This window comes from Lissotriton helveticus, chromosome 4_1, assembly GCF_964261635.1.
Source record: "Lissotriton helveticus chromosome 4_1, aLisHel1.1, whole genome shotgun sequence".
In the NCBI taxonomy this organism is placed as follows: Eukaryota; Metazoa; Chordata; class Amphibia; order Caudata; family Salamandridae; genus Lissotriton; species Lissotriton helveticus.
Window position 1 is genome coordinate 1,866,675,444 of NC_136063.1, and position 20,453 is coordinate 1,866,695,896.

General features: G+C 43.1%; 1 protein-coding gene across 3 annotated transcripts in view; it reads left to right on the forward strand.

The window, feature by feature from the left end:
- The window catches only part of LOC144829404 (fibronectin type-III domain-containing protein 3a-like), a 618,864-nt gene that overhangs the window by 405,283 nt on the left and 193,128 nt on the right, over positions 1 to 20,453 (forward strand). For all 3 annotated transcript variants that reach the window (XM_078688524.1, XM_078688526.1, XM_078688525.1), the window contains one exon: positions 11,118 to 11,267. In XM_078688524.1, the coding sequence (XP_078544650.1) occupies positions 11,118 to 11,267 (150 nt within the window). The remainder of the gene's footprint in view (positions 1 to 11,117; positions 11,268 to 20,453) is intronic.

Sequence of the window (20,453 nt, forward strand, 5' to 3'; positions counted from 1 at the left end):
GCCAGTGGAACCAAGCTCAAGGACAACAAAAAGACCTAGTGTTAGTAGACAGTCGCACTTACCGCTCTCTGCAGTGGTGGAACCCACAAAACCTTTCCAAGGGGCGACTGTTCCAAGAGCCGGTTCCACAGGTAGTATTAACAGCGGACGCATCACTGACAGGTTGGGGAGGCCATCTCCTTCAATATACAGTCCAAGGTCTCTGGACAGTCAAACAAAAAACCACATATAAACCACTTAGAGTTACTGGCAGTATTCCTAGCAATGAGAGCTTTTCAGAAATACTTGCGCAACAAGACTGTGTTGATCCGGACGGACAACATGACAGCCATGTACTACATCTAGAAACAATGGGGGGCACCCACTCTCTGCAACTATCTCACCTAGCTCAGAGCATATGGAAGTAGGCGATTCCTCAGAACATTTATCTCCTGGCATAACACCTCCCAGGGACAGACAACCAGATAGCAGACCTACTAAGCCGGCACAGTCAGCAAATACACGAATGGGAAATTCATCCTCAAGTTCTCCAACCATTGTTCCAAAAGTGGGGACATCCAGACATATATCTGTTTGCCACAAACGAAAACTCAAAATGCCCGTTCTTCGCCGCCAGGTTCCCACACCCGTTGTCACAAGGCAATGCGATATGGATGAACTGGTCAGGCAGATTTGCGTACACTTTTCCACCAACCCCAATGATTCCATTAGTGGCACGCAAGCTAAGGCAACAGTCACTCACAATGATCCTGGTAGCTCCCACATGGGCAAGACAGCCATGGTACACAACGCTCCTAGAATTCTCAGTAGTTCCTCATCAAAGACTGTGCCTCTCGCCACAACTGCTAACGCAGAACCATGGAGAAATCAGGCACCCAGATCCCAATCATATGAACCTAGCGATCTGGCTCCTGAAGTCTTAGAATTCGGATATCTTAACTTGCCTCCAGATTGTATGAACATTATCAAAGAAGCAAGATGTCCCACTACCAGAGCATGTTACGCAGCTAAATGGAAAATATTTGTTATTTATTTTAATAATAATAAAATCAATCCGTTGGATTCCTCCATCCAAAATTTAATCTGTTACTTGCTACACCTTCAGAGATGTAACCTGCATACTCATCCATAAGGCTACACCTCGCTGCTATAGCAGCATATCTTCAAAACAGACAACCCGTGTCCCTATTCAGAATCCCACCTATCAAAGCTTTTATGGAAGGACTTAAAAGAATTATCCCTCCAAAGCATCCACCTTCTCCAGTCTGGAACTTAAACATAGTACTTACCAAACTCATGGGATCTCCCTTCGAACCACTTCATTCATGTGAACTACAATTCTTAACATGGAAGGTGGCATTTATAATTGCTATTACCTCCCTCAGGGGAGTTAGTGAGCTACAGGAATTAACCATTCAGGAACCTTTCATGCAAATTCACCACAATAAAGTAGTGCTGCGTACAAACCCTAAATTTATGCCAAAAGTTATATCCACTTTTCACATCAATCAGTCCATAGAATTGCCAGTTTTCTTTCAAAACCTGCAATCTGTAGCTGAACGAGCCCTACACACACTAGACGTTAGAAGAGCTCTATTATATTACGTTGACAGAACAAAATCAATCAGGAAGACAAAGCAACTATTTGTTGCTTTTTCACCACAACATAAGGGCAATCCCATTTCCAAAGCAGGAATATCCAGATGGATAGTTAAATGCATTCAAATATGCTATCAAAAAGCAAAGCGCACTTTAACAGTTCCCCCTAAAGCACACTCAACACGTAAAATGGGGGCATCCATGGCTTTCCTAGGAAATATTCCCTTAGAAGACATGTAGGGCAGCTACATGGTCTACCATACACACTTTCACAAAACACTACTGTGTTGACGTGCAAGCCAAACAACAAGCTGCTGTAGACCAGGCTGTCCTTAAAACTCTATTTCAAACCACTGCAGCTGATACAGGCGACCACCACTAGAGGAGAAACTGCTATACAGTCTATGCTAAGATATGAATTCAGCAGCCCACATGCCTCGAACGGCAAATGCTACTTACCAGTATGCATCTGTTCTTGGCATGTAGGGCTGCTGACATTCATATACCCACCCTCCTCCCCGGTGCCTGTCACAGCTGCATGGTTACCTTCATTTCATACATTTACATGGTCATCTCTTACTTTCCTATACTCCATCTTTGCCACACTGGCGAAAAACAATCTGACGATGGAGAAGATGCCCATGCGCACTGTAGTCCAGGTGAGGAGTCACCTATCTCGTGAGACTTCGAAGACTCTTCCAAGACAACAAGGTGCAAACATCCGGACCCAACACTAGGCGGCGATCTATGCTAAGATATGAATGTCTAACCACCACTGGGTATGGGCGCCCAAGCAGCAAGGCCAAACCCTGCCTCATATGTATCACAAAAAAGATGCCAGTGCTGCTAATCTCAATTCATAAATTATTTATCTTACTCACACACGAATAGAACACTATGTGAGAGGTGTTTGATTTTTTGAATCAATCTTTTAGATTTGCATTTTATTTTGACTTTTCGTTTTTCATTTAGTTTTTGCACATTTAAATATTTCGACAAAACTTTTCAAAAACATATCACAAAAATAAACATTTACTTATTAATGTAAATCCTCCCTTACTGTCTCATTCATACACACTATCACTAAAGATCTTTTTTCATACATACTTAACACACATTCATCCTCCTAACACTCTAATAGCAAAAAGCTAGATTTTTTACAATTTCTATACAATTTTTGAAAGGAAACCATAGAATCACATTTGGAAGCATAAATCACTGTGATGAAAATATTGTTGGATTTTCTTATGGTTTCAATATGACGAAATCACATGGCAAGGTCTACGCGTTTCGAACTCGTTTTAATGTAGAGTTCTCATCAGGACCATAGACTGTGAATGAAAAACAGGGGGACCTTTGTTAGCATTCGTTATGTATTTAAAAACAGCTGTTGTTGGCTCAGCAACCACCTCTCTACTTCTTACCTCTCTAATTGTCAGACAGGTTTTTATTCCATGAATCACCAAAGACCGCGAAGCTGGACCACCTAAATGACAGATAAACATTTTAGTTTTTTCTAATCCTACTACATATATTCATAAACACACAACATCTAGGGTTTACTCACTTTTAATTTGTGTTTTTTTGGCGCTTCTCTCTGTAAAAAACAACAGGTATAATTGTTTAGATGGAGCGAACTTAGTCGGCAGGCTGGTTCATGAGTGCCCTGCTCGGGGGCTGGATGTCTTACCGGTTTAGTTATTACTCTGTCCTCATATGATTTAAGTGGGGAGGCCGGGGGAATGTATTCCCGCACGGAGCTCACGATGCGCCTAAAGAAATAAAAAAGGTTGCATTCAATTATTTCCAAACGCGCATTCCGATTTCTAAAGCGCTCGAGGACAAATCTTAGCTCAGTTGTGTCCGTGGATGATGCTCACCTTCAGTCCGTATCGTGTTCCGTCTTAATCCCGGTCTGGTCTCACGATCTCTGGCATTCTGCTTGGTTCCACTAATGTTTCCTGTTTGGAACTGATGTCACATGACTTTCGAGTGTTCTATGGGCGCCATCTTGAAGTGGGCAAAATCTCTCAATTTTCTATGGAGAGTTGGCGTCTTGTTTTGGTAGTGTGTTTATTGAATGTTCTTTTCCTTGTTTTTTTTCAATTTAGTTGGTAGGTGATTTTTTGAAATTAAGAGACGAAAGATGGAACAAGTACCTTAGAAATTGACATGATGTATTTTTTGGTTCCATTTAGGGTGAGGGCCATCTTGGGTAGGGATATACCGTCCACCAATTAGTAGGATGCATTCTGAATTGTCTGGAATATTTCGGCCGGATGGAAAAGCCTGTTAAGATCGTATTCTTGATCTTAATTATAATTTGTACATCTCAGAAAGTTCATTTAATCCGTCTGTAGCTGTATTGAATCTCACAATCATCATCGCTTCTTTTTTTGACAGTTTAGCGTCCAAATCCCCTCCTCTTAAATCTTACTTTTGTAATCACTGTCCATCGTAATTCATTGTCTCTGTGATTTTTTATTTGCCAGTGGTTAACCAATGGGGCATTCTGACCCTTGCGTTTAATCCGTGATTTATGTTGTTGGATTCTTGTGCGAATCTCTTGATTGGTTTTGCCAATGTATAGAAGATTACATGGACACTTAATTCCATAGATCACATAACGTGATTTACAGTTTGTGAACAGATCGTGTTTCCATGTTATTTCATTGTGTTTGAAAATTGACCCTTCTTCAGTGGAATCACAACAGTTACATCCGCCACATTTGTGGTGCCCCGTGACCGGAGGCAATCCAATCATGCTTCTTATATTGGGTTATACTTTTATTGGTAATGCGGCTCTTACCAATCTGTTGGCTAAACGTTTTTTTTTTTTTTCGTAGAGTTTTATATAGCGCGAACTAGACCCGAACCGAATCAAGTATCAGAGCGCTTTACATAGTACAAGTTACGTTTTTTTTTTTTTTACATGAGGACACACACTTTCATTTTTAGGCACGGGGAGATTAAGTGATTTGCCCAGAATCACAGGAGGTTTTGGCGTCGTTACCGAGACTCGAACCCAGATCCCCAGGTCCGAGGTCGAGCGCCTTAGCCGTTAGATTCTTTTTTAAAAGCGAATAGAGGAGGTTTCTTTAAATCTTCGCATAGATTTTTTACCAAGTGCCAATTGTTATTCACCACCTTTTTTAACATGTTGGAATTGGGGCAATATGTAGTAACTAATACTATTCGGTCCAGTTTCTTTTTTACCTTTTTCTCCAAAAGGTACTCTCGTGGTGTCCACCACGCTCGTTTTTTGGAACGTCGAAGTAGTTTTTTAGGGTATCCACGTTCTATTAGGTTGATGGTCAATTTATCCGCATGTTTTAAATATTCTTCTTTGTCTTGGCAATTGGTACGGATCCTTAAATATTGCCCATATGGCAAGTTTTCTTTAAGGCTTCGGGGGTGATTGCTGGTGAAGTGTAATGATCTGTTGCGGTCAGTTTCCTTTCTGTATAGAGTAGTCATCAGACCTCCTTCATCCAAAGGGTATATCTCCACATCTAGGAAAGGAATTTTGTTTTTTGAGTACAACAGGCTGAATTTAATTTCCTGTGTTCCGCTGTTAAGCCAATCGTTAAAATGCTTTAGCTCTTCTTCAGAGCCAGACCACACAAAGAAAACATTATAACGACTCCAATTTCTAATCGATAATCCAAAAGGGTTATCCTGGTAAATGAATTTTTCTTCGTAGCTCGACATGTAAAGGACAGCCAGTTCAGGAGCGAACGGACAGCCCATTGCCACCCCGCCTACTTGAAAATAGAAATCTCCGTCGAAGTAGAAATAATTAAGTTTTAATGCAAATTGTGCCAGTTGTATAATGAACTCTGTTGGTACCTTTTCTGGTTTTTCTCTTGTTTCCAATATGGATCTTAAAACCTGTATGCCCTCATCTTGTGGTATTTGGGTATACAGGGACGTTATATCCATTGTCACCATCCAGTCAGTCATTCTGTCAAATTTTACTTCATGTAATTTATTGATGAAGTCAGTTGTATCCCTAATGTAAGATTTTACATACCCAATGAATGGTTTTAAAAAGAAATCCACAAATTTGGAAATCGGTTCCATGAGGGATTCGCAACCGGACACAATGGGGCGTCCAGGTGGAGTCTTTGCATTCTTATGTACCTTGGGTAGTACGTAAAACAGCGGAGTTCTGGGATGTTTTATTTTCAAGTATTCAGATTCTTTTTTTCCAAGAAAGCCTTGTTGGAATGCTTCATCAATGATGGCATGTAATTGTTGTTTTAATTCCAATGTGGGATCTTTGTTAAGCTTTCGATAGCAATTGGTGTCATTTAGTGGTTTTTTGACCTCGTTGGTATATAATGAACGGTCCCATATCACAATTGACCCACCCTTATCTGCTTGTTTTATAATTACAGATGTGTCTTTTGTTAGTTTTGTCAATGCCAATGATTCAGATTTGGCGATATTATGTTTGATCCACTTGGTCTTCTTATCCATATCAGTAATTGCTGATAGGATAGTTCTTTCAAATGTGACTAGTTCCTTTTGTATTTTATGGTTTGGAGGACAAAATGTGGATTTATTATGGAGTCTAGTGGTTTCCATATTTGAATCCATGGGGTTTTCTGAAAAAAATGTTTTTAACCTGATTTTGCGAAAGAACTCTATAGTTTCGGTCTTGAATTTGACAAAATCTGTTCTTTTTGTAGGGACAAATGTTAGTCCTTTTTGGAGGATACTTTCTTCGTCCTTTGTCAAAAAAAATCGGAAATATTGAAAATTAATGAAGGCGTCAGTTCTTGTAATTTTGACGTCTGGTCGACATTTCCCATGGTTGAGTGTATCTTGGTTTTCCTCTGGGTTTTGTCTGGCCTCTCCCTAAAGAAGTGGGGCCCTGTTGATTTTGTTGAAAAGAGCCTCTTCTGTTGGTAGTTCTTCTAGGGTCTGTATTATCTCCTTCACTGCTACTGCCTGAGGATGAAGTGTCCGAGAAGGTAATATATTTTTGGAAAGATCTTCTTTGATTCTCCTGTAAGTATCTTCGAGATTCAGGGCGGGAGTAGAAATCAGGTTGAAGGAACGGATATACCTTTTCTAAATTGAAATTTTTTTGATCTTTATCGAATTGGTTAGTTTTTTGATTAATGATAAAGTCCTTGAATTCGCTGATTTCCTTTTCCACTGTTTCCAATAATCCTTTGGCGTCGGTGATCAATTGATTTGTAGCAATACTTGATTGTAAATTTTCTATTTCCTCTAGTTGGACTTTTGATAGTCTTTGAGCTGTCACAATTGTCAATACCATTAAGTCCCGACTGCACTTTGTTTCTATGAAACTATAGCCCTTTTTATAGATCGGGTCCTCTGTGAAAATTACAGGTATATTTTTTTATCTGTAAGCCTCCTGGAATAGTCCCAGCTCTCAAATGTTGGAGCAAAAAGTGTCCATGTAGATCTGTCCGGGTCTGTTTTTTCTTTAGTCTAAGGAGTTTTTCTGTCTCGTTTTGATTTTGTGCTTACACACTTAGGGAAGCTGATACAAAGAGGGGTGGAGCCGCTAGCAGCTTTTTTATATGATCCTCATTATAGGCAAACGCCTCATTTTCTGACATTTTTTTCTTACACACTTGACGCACTCACTCGAATTCAACCAAACCAACACTAAAGACCGACGCAGGACCAAGTTCCTAATTCTCAGATGAGAATTCACAATTGAATACATAACAAATACCCACAATTGCTCGAAAAGGGGCTACCACACAGGCAATTGCCTGCTATTACAATTACTAACCACCACTGGGTATGGGCTCCCAAGCAGCAAGACCAAACCCTGCCTTATATGTATCACAAAAAAGATGCCAGTGCTGCTAATCTCAATTCATAAATTATTTATCTTACTCACACACGAATAGAACACTATGTGAGAGGTGTTTGATTTTTTGAATCAATCTTTTAGATTTGCATTTTATTTCGACTTTTCGTTTTTCATTTAGTTTTTGCACATTTAAATATTTTGACAAAACTTTTCAAAAACATATCACAAAAACAAACATTTACTTATTAATGTAAATCCTCTCTTACTGTCTCATTCATACACACTATCACTAAAGATCTTTTTCATACATACTTAACACACATTCATCCTCCTAACACTCTAGTAGCAAAAAGCTAGATTTTTTACAATTTCTATACAATTTTTGAAAGGAAACCATAGAATCACACTTGGAAGCATAAATCACTGTGATGAAAATATTGTTGGATTTTCTTATGGTTTCAATGTGACGAAATCACATGGCAAGGTCTACGAGTTTCGAACTCGTTTTAATGTAGAGTTCTCATCAGGACCATAGACTGTGAATGAAAAACAGGGGGACCTCTGTTAGTATTCGTTATGTATTTAAAAACAGCTGTTGTTGGCTCAGCAACCACCTCTCTACTTCTTACCTCTCTAATTGTCAGACAGGTTTTTATTCCATGAATCACCAAAGACCGCGAAGCTGGACCACCTAAATGACAGATAAAAATTTTTGGTTTTTCTAATCCTACTACATATATTCATAAACACACAACATCTAGGGTTTACTCACTTTTAATTTGTGGTTTTTGGCGCTTCTCTCTGTAAAAAACAACAGGTATAATTGTTTAGATGGAGCTAACCTAGTCGCCAGGCTGGTTCATGAGTGCCCTGCTCGGGGACTGGATGTCTTACCGGTTTAGTTATTACTCTGTCCTCATATGATTTAAGTGGGGAGGCCGGGGGAATGTATTCCAGCATGGAGCTCACGATGCGCCTAAAGAAATGAAAAAGGGTGCATTCAATTATTTCCAAACGCGCATTCCGATTTCTAACGCGCTCGAGGACAAATCTTAGCTCAGTTGTGTCCGTGGATGATGTTCACCTTCAGTCTGTATCGTGTTCCGTCTTAATCCCGGTCTGGTCTCACGATCTCGGGCATTCTGCTTGGTTCCACTAATGTTTCCTGTTTGGAACTGATGTCACATGACTTTCGAGTGTTCTATGGGCGCCATCTTGAAGTGGGCAAAATCTCTCAATTTTCTATGGAGAGTTGGCGTCTTGTTTTGGTAGTGTGTTTATTGAATGTTCTTTTCCTTGTTTTTTTTCAATTTAGTTGGTAGGTGATTTTTTTAAATTAAGAGACCAAAGATGGAACAAGTACCTTAGAAATTGACATGATGGCCCTCATCCTAAATGGAACCAAAAAATACATCATGTCAATTTCTAAGGCACCCAGAGCGGCAAAGTGGCAGCTGGGTGCAGGGTGCTGTTTTGGCGTCAGGTGCCCTGTTGTTTTCAATGGGGATTTTCAGTTTTGGTTTACAGCTGCAGGCTCAATCCAGGAAGACTTCCGGGAGGAACCAACATAGGTGCTCCTCGTGTTCTCTTCTCCAGGGTGCAGGGCGGCTGGATGCAGGGTGTCTTTTGAGGTCGGATTTCACCTTACCGGGCCACTCGTAGTTGGGGGGGGTCTTGCAGGCGATGTCGGGGTGTCCTGGAGGGGTTAACCCATGGTGGACTCTGGCTCTGGAGCGCTGGGGGACCTCGCTGGGATCGGTTGGGCACTCGGGCTGTAGGTGACGAGTACAGTGGTGGTTCCAGGCGTCGGGTTTCTGTGTCCTCAGCAGGCTCAGAGTCTGTCTTGGGAGTTTTCTTTTGAACAGAGCTGCTGTTTATAGGAGATCTGGTATTTGTTGAAGGCAGTCAGTTCTCCCAGGGTTCTGGAGGTCGCCAGCTGCAGGACAAGGTGACTTTTGGTGCAGGATCTCTGGAAACTGCAGACGGGCTGGTTGGGCTGGGGCCAAGTCAGTTGTTCTCTCCAGTCTCCTCTGCTGGGCATCTTCTTTCGTCCTTTTTCTTCTTAGGTTGCGTGAATCTGCCTTTTTGGTACAGGGCTACCCCCTAAATACTGTATTTAGGGGGCGTTCTAGGGGTCTCTAGGTCACTAGCCAATGGACTGCTGACCTTAGGGTGACTACACCCTTGGTGTGCCCACCCCAAGTGGGGGAGTGAGCACAATCCCTAATCCTGATTGAAGACTGCCTGCCATCTTCAAGATGGCGGGCACTGAAGAGTGGGCTGCACCTTGCCTTCCCCAACTGAGGGGTGGGGATAGCAGAGGTGGGCACCCCTTCTCGACTGGCTAATTTCTCCCACCTGTCTTCCCGCCGAAAAGGAGGGGAGACAGGAAATAGGTCTGCTCCTGATAGCAGGAGAGGCTGGGGCCGCATTACAAAGGCTTCAAGGCCTTTGAAGCTCTCCTGCCACAGATGGCTCTTTCTGGCCTGGGGGAGGTGTGAACACCTCCACCCAGGTAAGGCTTTGTTTCTGGGCTCGGGAGCGAAGGCTTCCCCCCCAGGGGTCCAGAAACATGTCTTGTGGTGGCACACTGGTGTTTACCAGTCAGGGAACCCAACAGAGGCTGGTCGTTGTTCAGGGGGCATCTCTAAGATGCCCTCTGAGTAAATTTTTCATTAAATCCCACATTGGCATCAGTGTGGGTTTAATGTGCTGAGAAGTTTGATTCCAAACTTCTCACTTTTCTGTGTAGCCATTATGGTGCTGTGGAGTTCGTAATGAAAAACTGCCAGCACCATATACTCTTAATGGCAACACTGCACTTACAATGTCTAAGAATTGACCTAGACACTGTAGGGGTACAGGGCTCATGCACCTGTACCCTCGCCACTGGTATAGTGCACCCAGCTAGAGGGGTGCCTGATCTATGCCAGGGCAATGGGTGGTAGGCATGGAACACAGGGATGTGTGCCACTTTGTTCTGCACCAAGACACGCAGCCTGCAAAGGCAGTGTGTGTGTGTAAAGGTACAGGGCCTCTTAGGGTGGCACAATAAGTGCTGCATCCTTTAGAGATCTTCCCTGATCAGAGTGCCCTGGGTACCTGTGGTACCATTTACCAGGGGCTGACCTGTGACCATAGATGCCAATGGGGTTTTATTTTTAATTTTTTTGGAAAGAACACAGGCCATGAGAACCTGTTTGGCAGGTACCCCGGTCACATCAATTAAAGTGCATCAGTAGTCTGTCAAAAAGGGGGGGGTTACTGCAACAGAGACTCAGCTTCTCACAGTGGTGGCTTACCTATTTTGAATGCTGTGTCTGCAGGCATGACACACAGAGATGTGTGCCATGTCGTGTTTTCAGCAAGTTGTCTGTAGGCGCAAACAGAATTTCCTGTGTGAACTAAAATAGAAAACTCAGCTTTTGTCAACCACCCACTTCTCAGATCCCCCTGCACAGATCTACATGAAACTTGGCTTGGTGTACCCTAGTTGAGTACTCCAAGTGATTGCCAGATCTGGGCAAATAGGTTCAAAAGTTATAGGCAAAACAAAATGCCTTTTTTATTTAAAGTATGCTGCACCATTGGTATTTCTTTAATCAATATATATAAAATGTTATAGTTAATCTTGCATTGCTAAATATTAAAATGTATTAAGAAATATTTCACATGTATTTTTATTAAGTGGATGTCTTTTTTTATTTTGTTTTGTTAGAGTCCTTTGTCCAATGGTTCTGAAATTACAGAATATAGACTGGAATGGGGTCAAATGGAAGGATGCATGCAGATCATTTATTCTGGCCCCTGTCTGACTTATGAAGTTAAAAATCAAACTCCAGCAACCACTTATTATTGTAGAGTACAGGTATGATTATTTGAAATGTTTATTTTACAGTGCTTGTCTAATGATTATTTGAATACATTTTAATAATTTAAGCAGCACTTTTTTATGTAATGTATTTGTATTTATAGGTATTTGTAAAGTGCAACATTCATCCCAAAGGGACATAACGGCGCTAAGACTGAGCAGAGTGCAGTGCAGGTTATTGTAAGACTAATATTTGGTAGGTCAGTATCTAGGGAACAAAAAGGTTTTCAACTTTTTCCTGAATATCAGATAGTCATCTGTCAGGCGTAGGTCGAGTGGAAGTTTGTTCCAGAGGACTGCTGCTAATTTCGAGAAAAAGATCTGTCACCCATCCTTACTTTTTGTACGTTTGACTGTTGCCAAGGCCTCATGGAACGATCTCAGATTGCCCTAGGGTACATGAAAATCTAATTTGCCTTGTGGACCTTTCTTATGTAAAGTTCTATGAGCTTAAAACTGGCTCTTTGACGTACTGGTAGCCAGTGTAGTTCCTTCATGCAGAGAGATACTGAGCTGTATTTACTTTTATTACAGATCAGTTTAGCAGCAGCGTTTTGAACCACCTGGAGTCTGGTGAAAAGATAGTCGGCCATGCCCACATAAAGTGCATTGCCATAGTCCAGCCTGCTCAAAAGAAGTGCCTGTGTCACAGTTTTCCAAGGGATCCAAGGAAAAAGTCTTCTAATGGTTTTTAATATGGCGAAGCCTTTTCCGCAAAGTGTGCTTACTTGATCCTGCATAGATAGGCCACCAGCTACTGTCCCAAATTGCATGTGCACCACCACCACCGAAAAGCAAAATCTCGGATTTTCCGGCATTTAGTTTTAAACAATGTCCGGACATCCAGCCTGCTATTTCCGTAAGGCAGTGGATGAGATTGCTTTTAGTTTCAGCCTTTGTCAGCCTGTCAAACAGGGGAATCATCAATTGTGTGTTGTCAGCATAAGAGCATATGTCAAAACCCCATGTTCGAGGCATATGAGCTGCAGATTGTACACTATGCATTAGATCGCCACCTGGTGTTGGGCTTGGATGATTGCAGGTTGTTGCCTTCTTGGAAGAAGTCTTTGTAGTCACGAGATAGGTGACTCCTCCCTTGGACAATACTGCGCATGGGCATCGGCTCCATCCTTAGATTGTTTTTTTCCGCCACTGGGTTCGGATGAAAGTTTCTCCGCTCCTGCTAGAAAAACACTTTTCAGCAACTTCGAAGCGCAGAACTTACACGAACTTCCAATAACTATCTTCGACATCTAATACAATACTTTTCGATGCCATCGTTTCCATTCTGGTCATCGAAGCGGGCCGTTAGGCCTATCGACGCGGTGCGGCCTACACCACATGGAAAGAACTCCGTTCAAGAGATGCCCGGTATGTTAAGCAAAGTTTCCACATAGCGACTACCACGAGGTCTGCAACCTCTGTCTATCGCCGGAACATGACGAGTCGACCTGCACAGTTTGTGCATCCTTCCGATCAAAGAAAACCATCCGGGATCGGAGAGCACGTCGACACGAAATGAGGAGATCAGCTCCAGTACCAGAAGACATCTTCGTCGAAGAGGTTCCCCTCGTTCCCGAAGAAGACTCACCTGATCTCCAGATCGTATCAGAGGCAGACGAGTCAGATGACTCCATTCCATCGGGTCAGCGCGTGAGTACTACTGCCCCTGCACCACATATTCTGCCCAAACCGAAGGCAAAGGTCAGCACTCTGCCCAAAGGTCCCAGTCGAGACCGAATACCTGCTTCGAAAGCCCCGCTTTTCAGCCCGGCTCCGAAGAAACCAACTATGCCTTCTAGTGCCTCAATACCGAGCAAGCCTCTTCCACGGGCACCAAAAAATAAAGACGCCTCGGCGCCGAAGCCAAAAGACCCTTTGGCACCTCAGCCAAAAGAAACTTCGGCAACCGAAGCCAAAAGACCCGTCGGCATCAAAGCCTAAACCAGTACCGGCACCGAAACAGAAAGACGTACCGGTACCGAAACCGAAACCGAAAGAAGCACCGGCTCCGAAGCCGTCTACTTCTGCACCTTCGACGCTGAAAAACTCAAAGCCTGATTCCAAGGTGCCCAAATCCTCGAACATGCCTACAAAGCCGAAAACAACACCTTCGGCACGAAAAAATATGCCACAGGACGTTATAACACCTCCCAAGGCTAAAGACACATGACAACCTCCTTTGGAACCGAATAAATCGACGCCCAAGAAGGTTGTAGAGCAGGAAGAACTTTTCAGACCAGATCCTCGACAAAAGATCTACATAGACCCAAAAATAGGTCATGTAGGTGCTACACCTCACAAGAAGAGACCAGCAGATGCACCACCCACACCTGTGGTTCCTGCCAAAAAGAAGGACTGTGCAACATCTCCTATGCACCCTTCCTCTCCTATACCTTCCTCTCCTTCTTCTCCTGTTCCTCCTCAAATATCACTTCAAATCTCTCCTGCACATTCTCCATTATCATCACATTCCCCACAGCAGAATGTTGATGAATACAATTTGGGTGGAGGGGAGGATATGCAAGACCCTGATTCATACCAGGTAGATGAGGGTGTATGGGATTTTTCAAACCCCAAAAATTTACCTATATGGGATTTTACAAACCCACAAAATGTGCCTGTCATCCCTGAACCGCAGTCATACCCATCAAAGCCTTCCCTTCCAGAAGATATCATTGGTTTTGGTCAGCTGTTAAACAGAGCTGCTGTTTACCATGGAGTCCCTATGCATTCCGATAGCATAGAAGAAGATTTTCTCCTAGATACCTTTGAGCAGTCTCAGCGGTCTGCTCAAATTCTTCCCATGATCAAGCGGGTTATAAAACACACTCCAGAGGTATTTAAAGATCCTGTATGCTCTAGAATATTAAAACCTAGAATCGAGAAAAAATATAGACCAGTACCCACAGATCCCGTCTACATTAAAGGACATCTGCCACTAGACTCATTAGTTGTGGCCAATGCTAGGAAGAGTGCAAACTCTCAAACTTCTGGCGAAGCACCCCCACCTGACAAAGAATCAAAAGTAATTGACGCATCAGGTAAGAGAATAGCTGCACAAGCTACAAACATCTGGCGTATAACAAATACACAAGCCCTCCTCTCTCGTTACAATAGGGCTCATTATGACCAATTAGAAAAACTACTTGAGCACCTACTAGATCAGTACAAAGATCAAGCAAATGACCTTATACAGGAAGGCAAGTTAATATAAATGCCTCAATAAAATGCGCACTAGATGTCGCAAACACAGCATCTAGAGCTGTAAACACCAGTGTCATACTCAGGAGACATGCGTGGTTACGCATTTCAGGGTTTAAACAAGAAGTGCAAATCACCATTTTAAACCAACCATTTAATCAGAACCAGTTATTTGGCCCAGAAGTAGACACTACGCTGGAAAAAATGAAGAAAGATACAGACACCGCAAAGTCTATGGGGGCTTTACAGTCCACACCAGCTAGAAGCTCCTTTTGTCGCTCCTCGTACAGAGGAGGCTCCAAACAAACTGGAGCAGACACTACAACATCTTTCAAATCCCAAACATCCTCTAACAAGGGATACTTTAGAGGAGGATACAGGGGCAATAATAACAAAGGAAGAGGTCGTGGTAACAATAACAACCGATCCTCTTCCGCCACAAAACATTGACTTCCCTCTGCTCCCCCCACAGCATTCCACTCCTGTAGGGGGCAAATTAACACAGTTCCTACCTGTCTGGAACTCCATTACAACAGACAAGTGGGTAAGACAGACTATCCAACATGGCTACTGCCTGGAACTTACAGCAACCCCTCCACACATACCTCCCAGGCAGCGTCCAATGTCTACAGACCATCTAACTCTGCTTCAACAGGAGGTTCTATCACTTCTACAAAAAGATGCTATTCAGATAGTCCCTTTAGAAGAAAGAGGAACAGGGGTTTACTCGCTGTACTTTCTAATTCCCAAAAAGGACGGAACACTAAGGCCAATTCTCGACCTCAGTCCCCTCAACCATTACATACAATCAGATCATTTGCATATGATCACTCTACAACAAGTGCTTCCACTGCTGCAACAAGGCGACTTTCTTACGACACTAGATCTAAAGGACGCCTACTTCCATATCCCCATACATCCTGCCCACAGAAAGTATCTAAGGTTTGTACTGGAAGGACAACACTACCAGTTCAAAGTCCTCCCATTCGGAGTGACAACGGCGCCAAGAGTATTCACAAAATGTCTAGCAGTGGTAGCAGCACATCTCAGAAGACAACAAATACATGTCTTCCCTTATCTGGACGACTGGTTCATAAAAGCCAAGTCATTCAATCAGTTTGTCCAACACACACATCAGACAATTCAAACATTGCACGACTTAGGGTTTACAATAAACTACACCAAGTCGCACCTGCAGCCTTCACATGTACATCAGTATCTAGGGGCTACAATAAACACGTCTACAGCTCTAGCGTATCCCAGTCCAGCAAGGATACAGAGCATTCAAGCCTTAGTCACTGCTTTTCAACACCAACAATCTCTGCAAGCCAGGGTGTTTATGAGACTAATAGGCATGATGGCATCTTGCATCTTCATAGTACCACATGCACGATTGCAAATGCGCCGATTACAAGAATGCCTAGCACAACAGTGGAACCAAGCTCAAGGTCAACTAACAGACCTGGTGTTGGTAGACCGCCACACGCATCGCTCTCTGCAGTGGTGGAACACCAAAAACTTGACTTGACTCGCGCCTGTTCCACAAGTAGTGCTCACAACAGACGCATCCCTCACAGGGTGGGGAGCCCATCTCTTACATCACACAACTCAGGGCCAATGGAGCAATCAAAATAAAATGCTCCATATCAACCATCTAGAGCTGCTAGCAATATTCTTAACACTCAAGACTTTTCAACTTCAAGTATAAAACAAAGCTGTCCTAATCCGGACGGACAATATGACGGCCATGTACTATATACAAAAACAGGGGGGGACACACTCTCTGCAATTGTCCCAACTTGCACAGAACATTTGGAGATGGGCCATTCCTCAAAAAATTTATCTGTTAGCGGAACACCTTCCAGGAGTTCACAATCAGATAGCAGATCTGTTAAGACGGCAGTCACAACAGATTCACGAATGGAAACTACATCCACAAGTTCTTCAGTCATTCTTCCAAAGGTGGGGGCACCCACACATAGATCTGTTTGCCACACACGAAAATGCAAAATGCCCAGCCTTCGCTGCCAGGTTTCCACACCCACTGTCCGAAGGCAATGCGATATGGATGAACTGGTCAGGCAGATTTGCGTACGCTTTTCTGCCTCTCCCACTCATTCCATTAGTAGTGCGCAAGCTCAGACAACGGTCTCTCACACTGATCCTAGTAGCTCCCACATGGGCACGCCAACCGTGGTTCACCACACTACTAGATCTCTCATTAGTTCCACATCAAAAGCTACGGCTCACACCCTCCCTCATAACACAGAACCATGGAGAAATCAGACACCCAGACCCAAACCAACTGAATTTGGCGATCTGGCTCCTGAAGTCTTAGAGTTTGGTTATCTAAACCTACCACCAGACTGTATGAACATCATTAAAGAGGCTTGGAGACCCACTACCAGAGCGTGTTATGCCGCTAAATGGAAAATATTTTCCATTTATTGCAACAATAATCAAATTGATCCCCTGGATGCTTCCATCCAAAATATCATTTGCTACCTTTTACATTTACAAAGGTCTAATTTGGCATATTCTTCCATACGCCTGCACCTGGCAGCAATTGCAGCCTATTTACAAAACAGGCAACATCTGTCTCTCTTCAGAGTACCTGCAATCAAAGCATTCATGGAAGGATTAAAAAGAATAATCCCACCCAGATTGCCACCTTCTCCTGTGTGGAACCTCAATCTTGTCCTTACAAGACTCATGGGGCCCCCTTTCGAGCCGCTACATAAATGTGAACTGCAGTTCCTAATATGGAAAACAGCTTTCCTTGTTGCTATTACTTCTCTCAGAAGAGTAAGTGAGATACAAGCCTTCACTATACAAGAACCATTTTTTCAAATACATCCGAACAAAGTAGTTCTTAGATCTAATCCAAAATTTCTTCCAGAGGTTATCACTCCTTTTCACCTAAATCAATCCGTAGAGTTACCGGTGTTTTTCCAAAACCCAGACTCTGTAGCGGAAAGGGCTTTACACACATTAGATGTTAAGAGGGCTCTCTTATACTATATAGATAGAACTAAATCGTTTCGAAAGACAAAACAACTGTTTGTATCTTTCTCTCCTCCACACAAAGGCAACCCCATCTCAAAGGGTGGAATAGCAAGTTGGATTGTAAAGTGTATACAAATATGCTATATTAAAGCTAAACGTACATTAACAGTTCCTCCTAGAGCGCACTCCACTCGCAAACTAGGAGCCTCTATTGCTTTCTTAGGAAACATACCCCTAGAGGACATATGCAAGGTAGCAACATGGTCAACACCACACACATTCACTAAACACTATTGTGTTGATGTGCAAGCAAAGCAGCAAGCTGCTGTAGGCCAAGCTGTCCTTGGAACTCTCTTTCAAACTACTGCAACGGATACAGGTGACCACCGCTAAGGGAGACACTGCTGCACAATCAATGCATAGTGTACAATCTGCAGCTCATATGCCTCGGACGGAAAATGCTACTTACCAGTATGCATCTGTTCTTGGCATGATGAGCTGCAGAGTTGTACACGCCCTCCCGCCTCCCCGGGACTTGTATCCTTTCCAGTTTTTCATCTTACTTAGATGCACACGCATGGACATCCTTCTTTCTTTACTTCTACTAGCTCCATCATTTCACATCATGGCGAAAAACAATCTGAGGATGGAGCCGATGCCCATGCACATTATTGTCCAAGGAAGGAGTCACTTATCTCGTGACTACAAAGACTTCTTCCAAAAAGACAACAACCTGCAATCATCCGAGCCCAACACCAGGTGGCAATCTAATGAAATGAAATGAAATGAAATGAAAATGTGACTTGTAGAGCGCTACAGTTGCCCTGAGGCGTCCAGGCGCTAAAAACAGATGGAGCCCTCTTGAGGTTACTTTATTAGGCATTAAACAGCAGGGTTTTTAGCTGTTTGCGAAAAGTAGTCAGATTGGGGTTGTTCCTCAGCTGCAGAGGGAGGGAGTTCCAGAGTTTGGAAACATTATACGAAAAGGAGCGTCCTCCCGCTCTGGCTCTGCGAATTCTGGGGATCTCGGCCAGGGATGCTGTAGAAGAGCGGAGGGATTTATTACGCCTGTAGGGAGAAATCAGGGGGCGGTTGATGTCTGGGCCCGTTTCCCAGAAAGTCTGGTGGGCAATGCAGAGCGATTTGAATTTTACTCTGTCCCTGACAGGTAACCAGTGCAGGGTCTTTAAGCTGGTCCTCCAGGGGATGCCCAGCAGCGCTCTGGCAACACAATTCTGGGTGCGTTGGAGCTTCTGTAGGGTGTAATCCGGGGCTCCCAGGTATAGGGCGTTATTAAAATCCAAACTGGATTGGATAAGGCCTTGTATAATTATCTGTTTGGCCTCGAAGCAGAGGAGGGGAAGGACTTTCTTGATCACTCTAAGGAGGCCAAAGCAGGTGGCTGAGATCTTAGTGGCCTGTGTGTTAAGGCTCAGAGACTTGTCAAGCCAGACGCCTAAGCTTTTGATGTTGTCTCTGGGGGGTGGGGCCACTCCCATGCTTGATGGCCAGATCGGCTCTATGGAGACGGGGGAGGCTGTGCCCAGGATCATCAGCTCAGTTTTATCGTCGTTCAACTTTAGGCATCATTCAGGGATGCATAGTGTACAACTCTCAGCTCTACATGCCAAGAACAGAGGCATACTGGTAAGTAGCATTTTCCTTCCTGCTCATGTCTGCCAGGGAAGAGACATATATATGAAAAAGAGTGGGGCTCAGAGTAGTTCTCCAGAACTACTCTGAGCCCCATTGAATTGACCCAAAGAATTGACCCAAAGAACTGACTACAGAGTAGAACTCTGTAGTCAATTCTTTTTGCAGTGGAGGAGTAGGAATCCTTTTGGATTATTTGGGTTCAATCTTTAAGGAAAGACGCTAACCATGCTACAGCTTTTGAGCAGAGCCCCTTTTCATGGAGGATTTCTAATAGTTTATTGTGAGATACGGTGTCAAAAGCCGCAGTAAGGTCCAAAACGATCAGTGCTACAGCTCTACCTTGTTCGACCAGTGATCTGATATTGTCAGATCACTGTCTTTGGATGAACTACCATTATCTTAAATCCTTTTTGTGTAATATTTTGTTTTGGCATTTTTCAAGGCACAATGATAGATTTGTTGTTCAGCTAGATAGTGTTGTCTGTCTATGCTGGTTTTTGACAATCTCCATTTATGCTCCTGGGTTCAGCACTTCCTTTTCATAAGTTTTAGTTTCAATGTATACCACTTTTCTGATTGGGTTTTATTAGCAGATTTACTATTAAGTTTGGGGGCACACTGCTCAAGTGTTTTTTCAATATTTTGTTGTAGCTGTGCAGCTACTGTGTGTGCAGAATTCGGATTAGATAAACTAGAGTTGTGGGGAAAGGAGGCAGTGAACTATTCCTCAGTGATTTGATTCCAGGCCCTGTTCCCTGAATGATATGTTGTTTCAGCCTTAGATAGTTTATTGGATAGGCTGAAAGAAAAAGAGATTAGGAAGTGATCCGTCCAGGATAGGGGGTTAATCTCTTGATTATTCATAATTTTTATGTTGGTGAACAGTACATCTAAATTATGTCCAGCCACATTAGTTGGTTTGGTAATCCTCTGGGTTAATTGCATTATAGCCATATCATTATTCAAGTGTTTGACCCCCGGGTTTGTGGGCTTTTCATAGTGAAGGTTAAAGTCCCCTATAACTAAGAACAGATTTTGTTGTTTTAAGCAGAGAGGGAGCAGTTGTGTTAGTAAGTTGGTACTTAGGCCAGGATGGTAGCCTGATGCGTTGTAAATGACCTCCCCTCCAAATAGTTTGCAGTATCCCTCAGACACTGAAAACGCTAGAATCTCATGCGTGCCTGAGTGAGTGACTATAGTAGGAACACGGGTGAGGTGATCTTTGTATAGAATTGCTGTCCCCCCTCCTTTCTTGCCTCCCTTTCTTTCTTGTTATAATATTTTATATCCGAGAGGTAGGGCGGTGATAATGTCTGG